General features: G+C 48.0%; 1 protein-coding gene across 2 annotated transcripts in view; it reads left to right on the forward strand.

Annotated features, from left to right (window-relative positions):
• The window catches only part of LOC112235250 (transcription factor COE1-A-like), a 103,815-nt gene that overhangs the window by 35,131 nt on the left and 52,780 nt on the right, over positions 1 to 15,904 (forward strand). For both annotated transcript variants that reach the window (XM_042303329.1, XM_042303330.1), the window contains exons 7-8: positions 14,797 to 14,878; positions 15,034 to 15,175. In XM_042303329.1, the coding sequence (XP_042159263.1) occupies positions 14,797 to 14,878; positions 15,034 to 15,175 (224 nt within the window). The remainder of the gene's footprint in view (positions 1 to 14,796; positions 14,879 to 15,033; positions 15,176 to 15,904) is intronic.

The raw sequence follows: 15,904 nt of genomic DNA on the forward strand, positions 1-15,904 counted from the left end.
AAGACATGGGAGAGTGATGGGTTCTCTGAGACACGGGGAAGGCCAAGACATGGGAGAGTGACGGGTTCTCTAAGACACAGGTTAGGATAAGACATGGGAGAGTGACGGGTTCTCTAAGACATGGGTTAGGTTAAGACATAGGGGAGTGATGGGTTCTCTACAGGACACGGAGAATGGTAAGACATGGGAGAGTGATGGGTTCTCTCTAAGACACAGAGAATGTTAAGACATGGGAGAGTGATGGGTTCTCTCTAAGACACAGAGAAGGGTAAGTCATGGGAGAGAGATGGGTTCTCTCTAAGTCACGGAGAAGGTTAAGACATGGGAGAGTGATGGGTTCTCTCTAAGTCACGGAGAAGGGTAAGTCATGGGAGAGAGATGGGTTCTCTCTAAGTCACGGAGAAGGGTAAGACATGGGAGAGTGACGAGTTCTCACTAAGACATGGGAGAGTGATGGATTCTCTCTTAGACACAGGAGTGATGGGTTCTCTCTAAGACACAGGGACAGGTAGGACATCGGAGATTGATGAGTTCTATCTAAGACACAGGAAAGGGTAAGACATGGGAGAGTGATGTGTTCTCTCTAAGACAGGGTTGGGTAAGACATAGGAGAGTGATGGGTTCTCTCTAAGACAGGGTTGGGTAAGACATGGGAGAGTGATGTGTTCTCTCTAAGACAGGGTTGGGTAAGACATGGGAGAGTGATGTGTTCTCTCTAAGACACGGGTTAGGGTAAGACATGGGAGAGTGATGTGTTCTCTCTAAGACAGGGTTGGGTAAGACATAGGAGAGTGATGGGTTCTCTCTAAGACAGGGTTGGGTAAGACATGGGAGAGTGATGTGTTCTCTCTAAGACAGGGTTGGGTAAGACATGGGAGAGTGATGTGTTCTCTCTAAGACACGGGTTAGGGTAAGACATGGGAGAGTGATGTGTTCTCTCTAAGACAGAGATGGGTAAGACATGGGAGAGTGATGTGTTCTCTCTAAGACAGAGATGGGTAAGACATGGGAGAGTGATGTGTTCTCTCTAAGACAGGGTTGGGTAAGACGTGGGAGAGTGATGTGTTCTCTCTAAGACACGGGTTAGGGTAAGACATGGGAGAGTGATGTGTTCTCTCAAAGACAGGGGTTAGGGTAAGACATGGGAGAGTGATGTGTTCTCTCTAAGACAGAGATGGGTAAGACATGGGAGAGTGATGGGTTCTCTCTAAGACAGGGTTGGGTAAGACATGGGAGAGTGATGTGTTCTCTCTAAGACACGGGTTAGGGTAAGACACAGGAGAGTGATGGGTTCTCTCTAAGACAGAGATGGGTAAGACATGGGAGAGTGATGGGTTCTCTCTAAGACAGGGTTGGGTAAGACATGGGAGAGTGATGTGTTCTCTCTAAGACACGGGTTAGGGTAAGACATAGGAGAGTGATGTGTTCTCTCTAAGACAGGGTTGGGTAAGACATGGGAGAGTGATGTGTTCTCTCTAAGACACGGGTTAGGGTAAGACATAGGAGAGTGATGTGTTCTCTCTAAGACAGGGTTGGGTAAGACATAGGAGAGTGATGTGTTCTCTCTAAGACAGGGTTGGGTAAGACATAGGAGAGTGATGTGTTCTCTCTAAGACAGGGTTGGGTAAGACATAGGAGAGTGATGTGTTCTCTCTAAGACAGAGATGGGTAAGATATGGGAGAGTGATGGGTTCTCTCTAAGACAGGGTTGGGTAAGACATGGGAGAGTGATGGGTTCTCTCTAAGACAGGGATGGGTAAGACATGGGAGAGTGATGGGTTCTCTCTAAGACAGGGTTGGGTAAGACGTGGGAGAGTGATGTGTTCTCTCTAAGACAGGGTTGGGTAAGACATGGGAGAGTGATGGGTTCTCTCTAAGACACGGATTAGGGTAAGACATGGGAGAGTGATGTGTTCTCTCTAAGACAGAGATGGGTAAGACATGGGAGAGTGATGGGTTCTCTCTAAGACAGAGATGGGTAAGACATAGGAGAGTGATGTGTTCTCTCTAAGACAGAGATGGGTAAGACATGGGAGAGTGATGGGTTCTCTCTAAGACAGGGTTGGGTAAGACATGGGAGAGTGATGTGTTCTCTCTAAGACACGGGTTAGGGTAAGACATAGGAGAGTGATGGGTTCTCTCTAAGACACGGGTTAGGGTAAGACATGGGAGAGTGATGTGTTCTCTCTAAGACAGAGATGGGTAAGACATGGGAGAGTGATGGGTTCTCTCTAAGACAGGGTTGGGTAAGACATGGGAGAGTGATGGGTTCTCTCTAAGACAGGGTTGGGTAAGACATAGGAGAGTGATGTGTTCTCTCTAAGACACGGGTTAGGGTAAGACATAGGAGAGTGATGGGTTCTCTCTAAGACAGAGATGGGTAAGACATGGGAGAGTGATGGGTTCTCTCTAAGACAGGGTTGGGTAAGACATAGGAGAGTGATGTGTTCTCTCTAAGACAGAGATGGGTAAGATATGGGAGAGTGATGGGTTCTCTCTAAGACAGGGTTGGGTAAGACATGGGAGAGTGATGGGTTCTCTCTAAGACAGGGATGGGTAAGACATGGGAGAGTGATGGGTTCTCTCTAAGACAGGGTTGGGTAAGACATGGGAGAGTGATGTGTTCTCTCTTCCTCTGTTTTTAGACAGGTCTATGAAAGCTCCTCTTCCTTCCATCTCAGTCCTGACAGGGTTACTATAATATTAAACTGATGGTTTGTCACATTGTGTGGAAAGTGACTTTTCACTGTCCAGTAGTTTGTCAGCTAACGGAGAGTAAGGACACACACACACAGACTTTATGTGTGTGCTAGTGTTTACTTTTGTGTGTGTGTGTGTTAAATAAATAAAAAATATTCTGTGTAAATTGGTGTTTCTGGAGTATGTTTTATTGACAGAGTGTGTGACAGAGTGTGTGTGTGAGATGGAGATTATTGTTTCATGTCTTGTTTTTTTTAAGGACCCTTGACAGGAAGGATGGGAAATGTAACCTCAAAATGGGAACACACACACACACGCTGCCACGCAAACACATCCGCACACTTGGTCTCTTTCCCTCTGTCCATCCATCCATGACACAGGGTAATGTCACCTGTCTGTCCCTCTGTCCGTCCAGCCATGTTGGAGGGTAATGTCACCTGTCTGTCCCTCTGTCCATCCATCCATGACACAGGGTAATGTCACCTGTCTGTCCCTCTGTCCATCCAGCCATGACACAGGGTAATGTCACCTGTCTGTCCCTCTGTCCGTCCAGCCATGTTGGAGGGTAATGTCACCTGTCTGTCCCTCTGTCCGTCCAGCCATGTCACTTGGTAATGTCACCTGTCTGTCCCTCTGTCCATCCAGCCATGTTGGAGGGTAATGTCACCTGTCTGTCCCTCTGTCCATCCAGCCATGATGGAGGGTAATGTCACCTGTCTGTGCCTCTGTCCGTCCAGCCATGACACAGGGTAATGTCACCTGTCTGTCCCTCTGTCCGTCCAGCCATGTTGGAGGGTAATGTCACCTGTCTGTCCCTCTGTCCGTCCAGCCATGACACAGGGTAATGTCACCTGTCTGTCCCTCTGTCCATCCAGCCATGACACAGGGTAATGTCACCTGTCTGTCCCTCTGTCCGTCCAGCCATGTTGGAGGGTAATGTCACCTGTCTGTCCCTCTGTCCATCCATCCATGACACAGGGTAATGTCACCTGTCTGTCCTCTGTCCATCCAGCCATGACACAGGGTAATGTCACCTGTCTGTCCCTCTGTCCGTCCAGCCATGTTGGAGGGTAATGTCACCTGTCTGTCCCTCTGTCCGTGTCCAGCCATCCAGCCATGTTGGAGGGTAATGTCACCTGTCTGTCCCTCTGTCCATCCAGCCATGATGGAGGGTAATGTCACCTGTCTGTCCCTCTGTCCGTCCAGCCATGACACAGGGTAATGTCACCTGTCTGTCCCTCTGTCCGTCCAGCCATGATGGAGGGTAATATCACCTGTCTGTCCCTCTGTCCGTCCAGCCATGACACAGGGTAATGTCACCTGTCTGTTGTTATCACGCCCTCCCCCTTCCTGTCCCCTTCCTCCATCGTCTTCCTGCCTCACCCCTCTACACTTCACCCCCTCCCCTGTCTTCTCCTCTTCTCCCCCTTCTCCTCCTCTGGCCAGCCACACCTTATCCCTCTTCTCCTCCTCTAATCAGCCATACCTTACCCTTTTCTCTATTCTATTCTCTCTCCATCTCTCCCCCCCTCCCTGTCCTCTCCCTTTCACATCTCCCCCTCTTCTCTCCCTCTCCCACAGTCACCAGAAAACCACACAGGAATGGACTCCTGTTGTAGCTGATGTGTAATGTCTGGTTATGATCACTCAGTGTGTTATATGGGAGAGTAATTGACTAGAACTGCTCTGTTAATATTAACCAGGTGTCTTAGCTGAGTGTGTCAGATTAGGCCTAAGGACCTTCTGACCTGAGTGTGTGTGTGTGTGTGTGTGTGTGTGTGTGTGTGTGTGTGTGTGTGTGTGTGTGTGTGTGTGTGTGTGTGTGTGTGTGTGTGTGTGTGTGTGTGTGTGTGTGTGTGTGTGTGTAAATACTATATTAACTACAACCTAAAACATCTAACCTTGGAATATTGAAGTCCCATGTTAAAAGGAACCACCAACTTTCATATGTTCTGAGCAAGGAACTCAAACGTTAGCTTTCTTACATGGCACATATTGCACTTTTACTTCTCCAACACTTTGTTTTTGCATTATTAAAATTTTTATTGATGTATTATATTAAGTTAATATAAGTGTTCATTCAGTATTGTTGTAATTGTCATTATTACAAATAAATAAAAAATAATCGGCCGATTAATCGGTATCGGCTTCTTTTGGTCCTCCAATAATGGGTATCGGTATCAGCGTTGAAAAATCATAATTGGTCGACATCTAGTGTGTGTGTGAGTGAGTGTTTTCCAGAGAGAGAGAAAGCCACTCTCGTTTAGAGGCTCTAGATCCAGAACCAGTCGCTCCACTGGGGTCTGATTTTATGAGGTATCACAGTAAGAATGGACCCACTAACCTGACACAGAAAGAGAAGGGGAGAAAAGTGGAGAGAGAGAGGATATAGAGAGGGAGGATATAGAGAAGGAGGATATAGAGAAGGAGGATATAGAGAAGGAGAGGAGACATGAGGAAAAGAGAGAGAGAGAGAGAGAGAGAGATAGAGAGAGAGGATATAGAGAGGGAGGGGAGACATGAGGAAAAGAGATAGAGAGAGGATATAGAGAGGGAGGGGAGACATGAGGAAAAGAGAGAGAGATAGAGAGAGAGAGAGAAGGAGAGGAGACATATAGGAGAGGAAAAGAGATATAGAGAGAGAGGATATAGAGAAGGAGACATGAGGAAAAGAGATAGAGAGAGAGGATATAGAGAGGGAGAGGAGACATGAGGAAAAGAGATAGAGAGAGGATATAGAGAGGGAGACATGAGGAAAAGAGATAGAGAGAGAGGAGAGTTTTTGGTGATGGATATCATTATGTTTATTTTTTCTTACAACGGAAACAGTATTCGTCAGATGTTGGTATTGTACAGTAATCATACGCTGATCATCAGTTCTAATGTACTCTCTGGCTGTTTTACTGGAAGGTAGTTAGACAGCTCAAGGTAGGGTTGGAGAGATTTCATTTTAGTGTGTGTGTGTGTGTGTGTGCGCGTGCATGTGTGTGTGTGTGTGGGTGAGTGGGTGAGTGGGTGTGTGGGTGGTGTGTGTGCGTGCGTGCGTGCGTGTGGGTGGGTGTGTGTGTGGGTGGGTGGGTACGTCCGTGTGCATATCCGTCCATTCGTGCGTGTGATCCTTTGCGTGAGTGTGTGTGGCTGTGTGTGTGTGTGTGTGTGTGTGTGTGTGTGTGTGTGTGTGTGTGTGTGTGTGTGTGTGTGTGTGAGTGAGTGAGTGAGTGAGTGAGTGAGTGAGTGAGTGAGTGAGTGAGTGAGTGAGTGGTGAGTGAGTGAGTGAGTGAGTGAGTGAGTGAGTGAGTGCGTGCGTCCACCAATCCACCACAACTCCAGTCCACCAATCCAATGAATTTACTAAGTGTCCCATCATAACGTTAATCAAATTACTCCTGAACCAAAATTGACAGTTTTCATTAATTATAAAGGATTACTCTAATTGCCATTCAAATTTATTCATTTAGAACATACGGAATTCGCTAATGTCTCTGGGAATTTGCATATTAAATTGTGAAGGTATCCATTAGGTATGCTAATATATGCGTGGTTCCTTATTTTGTGATTGGTGGACCATATGTGTCTGGGCAGGTGAGGACAGTGTCTAGAAGGAAGTTATTAATGTGTTTGATTAAGAGGGAGACGTAGAGGCACAACACTACCGCTACTGACGCAACACTACTGACACAACACCACTGACACGACACTACTGACAGAACGTCACTGACACAACACTACTGGCACACCACTACTGACAGAACGTCACTGACACAACACGACCACCACAGACACAACACTAATGACACACCACTACTGACACAACACAATGGCTACTGACACAACACCACAGACACAACACTACTGACACAACAGTGCTGCTACTGACACAACACCACTGACACAACACTAATGACACAACAGTGCTGCTACTGACACAACACCACTGACACAACACTAATGACAACACCACTGACACAACACTAATGACACAACACCACTGAAAAAGCACAACACTACTGACACAACACCACAGAAAACTAATGGCACTACAGGAACAACACTACTGACACAACACCACTGACACAACACTGATGACACAACACTACTGACACAACAGTGCTGCTACTGACACAACACCACTGACACAACACTAATGACACAACACTACTGACACAACAGTGCTGCTACTGACACAACACCACTGACATGACACCACTGACACAACACTACTGGCACACCACTACTGACAGAACGCCACTGACACAACACGGCCACCACAGACACAACACGACCACCACAGACACAACACCACTGACACAACACTACTGGCACACCACTACTGACAGAACGCCACTGACACAACACGACCACCACAGACACAACACTAATGACACAACACTACTGACACAACACCACAGACAAAACATTACTGACACAACACTACTGCCTATGACGCAACACACTTGCTAATGATAACGCACGACTGACACAGCACTACTGCCACCACACTTCTGACTCAACACTTCTGACACAACACTCCTGGCACAACACTACGGACACAGCACTACTGCTACTGACACAACACTACTGACACAACACTACTGACACAACACTACTGGCACAACACTACGGACACAAAACTAGTGCTACTGACACAGCACTGCTGACACAACACTACTGACACAACACTTCTGACTCAACACTTCTGACACAACACTTCTGACACAACACTACTGACACAACACTACGGACACAGCACTTCTGACACAACACTACTGACACAAACTACTGACAACACTACTGACACAACACTACTGACAACGCACTACTACTGCTCCTGACACAACACTACTGACACAACACTACTGGCACAACACTACTGACACAACACTACGGACTACGGACACAACACTAGTGACACAACACTACTGACAACGCACTACTACTTCTCCTGACACAACACTACTGACACAACACTGCGGACTACGGACTCAACACTACGGACACAACACTACTGACACAGCACTACGGGCTACGGACTCAACACTACTGACACACCACTACTGACAAAACACTACTGACACAACACCACTGACAAAACACTGCTGACACAACACCACTGACACAACACCACTGACACAACACTACTGACAAAACACTACTGACACAGCGCTACTGACAAAACACTACTGACACAACACTACTGACTCAACACTTCTGGCACAGCATTACTGACACAACACTACTGACAAAACACTACTGACACAACACTACTGACTCAACACTTCTGACACAACACTACTGACAAAACACTACTGACACAACACTACTGACTCAACATTACTGACAAAACACTACTGACACAACACTACTGACACAACACTACGGACACAACACTTCTGACTCAACACTTCTGACACAACACTCCTGGCGCAACACTACGGACACAACACTAGTGCTACTGACACAACACTCCTGGCACAACACTACTGACACAACACTACTGACACAACACTACTGACACAACACTACTGCTCCTCACACAATCAATCAATCATGTTTTTATAAAGCCCTGTTTACATCAGCCGATGTCACAAAGTGCTGTACAGAAACCCAGCCTAAAACCCCAAACACAAGCAATGCAGATGTAGAAGCACGGTGGCTAAAAAACTCCCTAGAAAGGCAGGAACCTAGGAAGAAACCTAGTGCTACTGACACAACACTACTGACAAACCACTTCTGACACAACACCACTGACACAACACTACTGACACAACACTACTGACACAACACTAGTGCTACTGACACAACACTACTGACACACCACTTCTGACTCAACACTTCTGACACAACACTTCTGACACAACACTCCTGGCGCAACACTACGGACACAACACTAGTGCTACTGACACAACACTCCTGGCACAACACTACTGACACAACACTACTGACACAACACTACTGACACAACACTACTGCTCCTCACACAATCAATCAATCATGTTTTTATAAAGCCCTGTTTACATCAGCCGATGTCACAAAGTGCTGTACAGAAACCCAGCCTAAAACCCCAAACAACAAGCAATGCAGATGTAGAAGCACGGTGGCTAGGAAAAACTCCCTAGAAAGGCAGGAACCTAGGAAGAAACCTAGAGAGGAACCAGGCTCTGAGGGGTGGCCAGTCCTCTTCTGGTTGTGCCGGGTGGAGATTATAACAGAACATGGCCAAGATGTTCAAACGTTCATAGATGACCAGCAGGGTCAAATAATAATAATCACAGTGGTTGAAGAGGGTACAACCGGTCAGCACCTCAGGAGTAAATGTCAGTTGGCTTTTCATAGCCGATTATTCAGAGTTAGAGACAGCAGGTGTGGTAGAGAGAGAGAGTCGAAAACAGCAGGTCCAGGACAAGGTAGCATGTCCGGTGAACAGGTCAGGGTTGGAGAGAGAGATTTAGAGAGAGCATACTTAAATTCACACAGAACACCGGATAAGACAGGAGAAATCCTCCAGATATAACAGACTGACCCTAGCCCCCCGACACATAAACTATTGCAGCATAAATACTGGAGGCTGAGACAGGAGGGGTCGGGAGACACTGTGGCCCCGTCTGACAATAACCCAAGACAGGGCCAACCAGGAAGGATATAACCCTACCCACTTTGCCAAAGCACAGCCCCACACCACTAGAGAGATATCTTCAACCACCAACGAAGATTTCCCCCACGGCACGAACTCGAGGGTGGCGCCAAACCTGGACAGGAAGATCACGTCAGAGACTCAACCCACTCAAGTGACGCACCCCTCCTAGGGATGGCATGGAAGAGCACCAGTAAGCCAGTGACTCAGCCCCTGTAATAGGGTTAGAGGCAGAGAATCCCAGTGGAGAGAGGGGAACAAGCCAGGCAGAGACAGCAAGGGTGGTTCGTCGCTGCAGTTCCTTTCCGTTCACACCCCTGGGCCAGACTACACTCAGTCATAGGACCTACTGAAAAGATGAGTCTTCAATAAAGACTTAAAGGGTGAGACCGAGTCTGCGTCTCTAACATGGATAGGCAGACCATTCCAGAAAAATGGAGCTCTAGCTGTTTGCTTAGAAATTCTAGGGACAGTAAGGAGGCCTGTGTCTTGTGACCGTAGCGTATGTGTAGGTATGTACGGCAGGACCAAATCAGAGAGATAGATAGGAGCAAGCCCATATAATGCTTTGTAGGTTAGCAGTAAAACCTTGAAATCAGCCCTTGTCTTAACATGAAGCCAGTGTAGAGAGGCTAGCACTGGAGTAATATGATACCATTTTTTGGTTCTTGTCCAGACACAGCACTACTGACACAACACTACTGCTACTGACACAACACTACTGCTACTGACACAACACTACTGCCACTGACACAACACTACTGCTACTGACACACCACTACTGACACAACACTACTGCTACTGACACACCACTACTGCTACTGACACAACACTACTGCTACTGACACACCACTACTGCCACTGACACAACACTACTGCTACTGACACACCACTACTGCTGCTACTGACACAGCATTACTGCTACTGACACAACACTACTGCCACTGACACAACACTACTGCCACTGACACACACACTACTGCTACTGACACACCACTACTGCTACTGACACACCACTACTGCCACTGACACAACACTACTGCTACTGACACACCACTACTGCTGACACACCACTACTGACACACCACTACTGCTACTGACACACCACTACTGACTACTGACACACACTGACACTACTGCCACTGACACAACTGACACACCACTACTACTGACACACCACTACTGACACACCACTACTGCTACTGACACACCACACTGACACACCACTGCCACTGACACACCACTACTGCTACTGACACACCACTACTGCTACTGACACACCACTACTGACACACCACACCACTACTGACACACCACTACTGACACACCACTACTGACACACCACTACTGCTACTGACACACACTACTGCACACTGACACACACTACTGCTACTGACACACACACACTACTGCTACTGACACACCACTACTGACACACACACACTACTGCTACTGACACACACTACTGACTGACACCATTACTGACACACCACTACTGCTACTGACACCACTACTGACACACCACTACTGCTACTGACACACCACTACTGACACAACACTACTGACACACACACTACTGCTACTGACACACCATTACTGACACACCACTACTGACACATCACTACTGCTACTGACACACCACTACTGCTACTGACACACCACTACTGACACACCACTACTGCTACTGAAACACCACTACTGCTACTGACACAACACTACTGCTACTGACACAACACAACTAAGTGTCTTTGGAACCTCCTGCCCAGGGGGAGACAAGGACTCCTTTTCCCCAGGCAGGGCTCTCCCTGGGCAGGTAGGAGAACAGAGAAGTCCTCTCTGACCCACAATTCACGCATGGGTCTATTTGTACTGAGAAATATTTAACGATGAGGCAAAACCACTAGACTTGCCACACACAGACACAGAGACACAAACACACACACACTCAGGGAGAGATGATGCAGGGAGTGTCCAGAGGATGAATGTTTCAGTGTAGTGAGATGATGTGGTTGAATAAATCATGTCAGTTTAGATAGACATGCTGGGAGCAACATTACAGACTACTCTAACAGCATTCGCCTGATGGAACAAGTGGCTTACAAATGTGTGTGTGTGCGTATGGCAGGTTGAGGGGTCACCACGGAAACAAGTCTCCTAGATGAAGTGTCTGTGATGCATGGCCGATACCTGGAGAGAGGGAGAGAGATAGAGGGAGAGAGAGAGAAAGGAAGCGAGAGAGGGGAAGGGGGTGAGAGAGGGAGAAAGAGAGAGAGGGAGAGTGAGGGGGCGAGAGAGAGAGAGGGGAAGCGAGAGAGGGAAGGGGGGGTGAGAGAGGGAGAAAGAGCCTGAGAGAGAGAGGGGTGAGAGAGAGAGAGAGAGAGAGAGAGAGAGAGAGAGAGGACAGCGAGAGGGGTGACAGAGAGAGGGAGAGAGAGAGGGGTGAGAGAGAGAGAGAGAGAGAGAGAGAGGAGAGGTGAGAGAGAGGGGTGAGAGAGAGAGAGAGAGAGAGAGGTGACAGCGAGAGGGGTGAGAGAGAGAGAGCGAGAGAGATCCGCTCTCCACTCCAAGCCCTCAGCTCCATCAGTCCAGTATCAGACAGGGGGAAGTGGTTTTGTATCTTTTTATTAACCCCAAAGTAGAGCAAAGTGAGAAACACCTAGCTCGTGTCCAAAAAGGTATCATATCCTCTACTTAGTACACTACTACATCTCATTTAGCAGAAATTCATTTCCACAGTCATTTGTGTTTCTCTTGGTAATTACAAGAGAGAGAGAGATACATGTTATTATTTCATGAAACCAGAAGGGAAAAATGGTTTACGCCCAGTATTCTTCTGTTTTAGGTCATGTGCATTAGGAAAGTGGAGTGTGCTGCTGACTCAGAGAGTGATGTGTTTAGAGAGGACTATTTGCTGTGAATTGGACCTTCAGGACAGTCTAAATGTTCTCTAGTTTTTCTGCTAGAGAGCGACATGGTTCAGGATGGCTGGGTGAACCTTAATTCTGAGCTTGGTTAAGGATGGCTGGGGAAACCTTCATCCTAAACTTGGTTAAGGATGGCTGGGTGAACCTTCATTCTATGCTTGGTTAAGGATGGCTGGGCGAACCTTCATTCTATGCTTGGTTAAGGATGGCTGGGTGAACCTTCATTCTAAGCTTGGTTAAGGATGGCTGGGTGAACCTTCATTCTGAGCTTGGTTAAGGATGGCTGGGCGAACCTTCATTCTAAGCTTGGTTAAGGATGGCTGGACAAACCTTCATTCTAAGCTTGGTTAAGGATGGCTGGTTGAAACTTCCTTCTAAGCTTGGTTAAGGATGGCTGGACGAACCTTCATTCTAAGCTTGGTTAAGGATGGCTGGGTGAACCTTCATTCTGAGCTTGGTTAAGGATGGCTGGACGAACCTTCATTCTGAGCTTGGTTAAGGATGGCTGGACGAACCTTCATTCTGAGCTTTGACAATCATGTAATCTAAGAGGAGCCAATGCTTTGATCAAGGTGCTCCCAGGAAGTTTTGTATTTGTTTTTAATTTGGAACATGGTGTCGGTGATGGTGACTTCATTCAGCACAAAGGCGTAGCAATCTCATTGGCCAATGCTGTGCTTTCCTATTACTCCATTAGCAATCTCATTGGCCAATGCTGTGCTTTCCTATTACTCCATTAGCAATCTCATTGGCCAATGCTGTGTTTTCCTATTACTCCATTAGCAATCTCATTGGCCAATGCTGTGCTTTCCTATTACTCCATTAGCAATCTCATTGGCCAATGCTGTGCTTTCCTATTACTCCATTAGCAATCTCATTGGCCAATGCTGTGTTTTCCTATTACTCCATTAGCAATCTCATTGGCCAATGCTGTGCTTTCCTATTACTCCATTTGTCTTTCGCTTATACCAGTTGGTGTTTCTGTGAGATATGGCAGGAGGCAGTTCTTCAAGGCAACGTCCACACCATGCAGATATTGCTTCAGCTCTGCTGCGATAAGTGCAGTCCTTCATTTCATTCCTGGTGGCATCATGGCTCGAGTCCAAGAGAGTCCTTATGTTCCATGTTGATAGTCGTAAGGGGACATATTTCTTCTTAATTCATTTTCAACCGCTGAAACGGAATGTCCTGATAGGTGCGGTAGCACTATCTAGGATAGTTAGAGTGGGCAATATTTGACACCTTTTCTAGGCCTTTCCCCAGCTGGGTTGAGCAGTGTGGTTCCTAAAATGGGATTCTCAGACGTACAGGGGTCTGGAGCAGCTGCCACTCAAATCCCAGCTGCTGATGACCAATAGCCCTGTACCGCTACCGTGCAGGGGCCTGGCTAGGAGCTTCCTGATTATTCCATCCTGCCCCCGTTACCAAGCACCATGTCGCCAGAAGAATTTAATGGTGCAGGAAATCTAGGTGGAACTCCCTGAAGAGCATTAGTGGACACCTGCGTGATGAAATCATTTTAGTGACGTGGGGGATGTGCTTGTCATCACTTCTCTGCTGTTGGAAAATGGTCTCTGGTGGCAAGAATAAAATCCAAGATGACCAGCACCTCCTCACAGCTGCAGGAGGCTGCAGGAGCTCCAGTCTGCCAGAGGACCAGCACCTCCCCACAGCTGCAGGAGGCTGCAGGAGCTCCAGTCTGGCAGAGGACCAGCACCTCCCCACAGCTGCAGGAGGCTGCAGGAGCTTCAGTCTGGCAGAGGACCAGCACCTCCCCACAGCTGCAGGAAACTGCAAGAGCTTCAGTCTGGCAGAGGACCAACACCTCCCCACAGCTGCAGGAGGCTGCAGGAGCTCCAGTCTGGCAGAGGACCAGCACCTCCCCACAGCTGCAGGAGGCTGCAGGACCTTCAGTCTGGCAGACGACCAGCACCTCCCCACAGCTGCAGGAAACTGCAAGAGCTTCAGTCTGGCAGAGGACCAACACCTCCCCACAGCTGCAGGAGGCTGCAGGAGCTCCAGTCTGGCAGAGGACCAGCACCTCCCCACAGCTGCAGGAGGCTGCAGGAGCTCCAGTCTGTCAGAGGATCACCTATCACACATGCCAGCACGTTGCTTTAGTCTCATGGGGAGCTCCCCTAGCCGTTGTCTTCCCAGACTTACCCATGAAGCAGTGGGGCAGTGGTTGGCCGGTGCCAGGGCATGTCCACATAATGTGGGCCTGCGCACCGCACATTTGGGGACCACTGCAGCTGCAAGATCCCCTTCTGAGTTAGCCAGAGGCCGCAGGGACGCCCAGTTAACGTGTGTTGCCACAAGGAGACCTGGCAGGAGTCTTGGTGAAGAAGAGCCTGTGTACTGGCAATGGAAGGCTTACATGCAGATCTGCTTCCAGGTTTAACACAAGGGCTAGCCAAGCTAACCAAGCTAGCCAAGCTAACCAAGCTAGCCAAGCTAACCAAGCTAGCCAAGCTAACCAAGCTAGCAAAGCTGCAATGACGCATGAGTGTTAGACTGTTTTCTTGTCTCCTCTCTCTCCAGGTTCTTCCTCAAGTTCTTCCTGAAGTGCAACCAGAACTGTCTGAAGAACGCAGGGAACCCACGAGACATGAGGCGCTTTCAGGTGGGAGAGAGAGAACCACAAAACCTAATTTTACATCATTTCTTTAGACACAACGGTAATGCTGTTTGATGGAAGCTCTCAGGTCCTGTCTCACGTGTCCTTGTCTGTCTCCCTGTCCCCTTTTCCTCTATGTCTCCTGTCCCTGTCTGTCCCAGGTGGTCGTGTCTACCACGGTGAGTGTGGACGGTCATGTCCTCTCTGTCTCTGACAACATCTTTGTCCACAACAACTCTAAACACGGTCGCCGGGCCAGGAGATTAGACCCCTCAGAAGGAACACCCTCGTACCTGGAGCATGGTAAACACTCCTGTCCCCCCCTCTCACACTCTTTTCTTTATCCCTCTCGCCCCCCCTCTCACACTCTTTTCTATATGTCTCTCTCGCCCCTCTCTCACTCTTTTCTATATTTCTCTCTCGCCCCCTCACTCTTTTCTATATGTCTCTCTCGCCCCCTCGCTCACTCTTTTCTATATGTCTCTCTCCCCTCCCATCCCCACTTCTCTCTCTCCCTTTTCTCTTTTCTCTCTTTTCTCTCTTTTATCTATCTCCCCTTTCTCTCTTTTATCTCTCTCCCTTCTCTCTTTTATCTCTCTCCCTTCTCACTTATTTTTCGTCTCTTCTCACCCCCACTTCTCTCTCTCCCTTTTCTCTCTTTTATCTCTCTCCCTTCTCGCTTCCTTTTCCTCTCTTCTCATCCCCACTTCTCTCTCTCCCTTTTCTCTCTTTTATCTCTCTCCCTTCTCTCTCTTTTATCTCTCTCCCCTTTCTCTCTTTTATCTCTCTCCCTTCTCTCTTTTATCTCTCTCCCTTCTCACTTCCTTTTCGTCTCTTCTCACCCCCACTTCTCTCTCTCCCTTCTCTCTTTTATCTCTCTCCCTTCTCTCTTTTATCTCTCTCCCTTCTCACTTCCTTTTTATCTCTTCTCACCCCCTCTTCCCCTGCTCCTTTTTCCCTCCAAGATTCTTAACTCTCAGTGAGAGAACAGAGAGCAGCAGTGAATCCTGTATTCCCCCAGTGGCCGGCTCT

This window comes from Oncorhynchus tshawytscha, linkage group LG21, assembly GCF_018296145.1.
Source record: "Oncorhynchus tshawytscha isolate Ot180627B linkage group LG21, Otsh_v2.0, whole genome shotgun sequence".
NCBI lineage: Eukaryota > Metazoa > Chordata > Actinopteri > Salmoniformes > Salmonidae > Oncorhynchus > Oncorhynchus tshawytscha.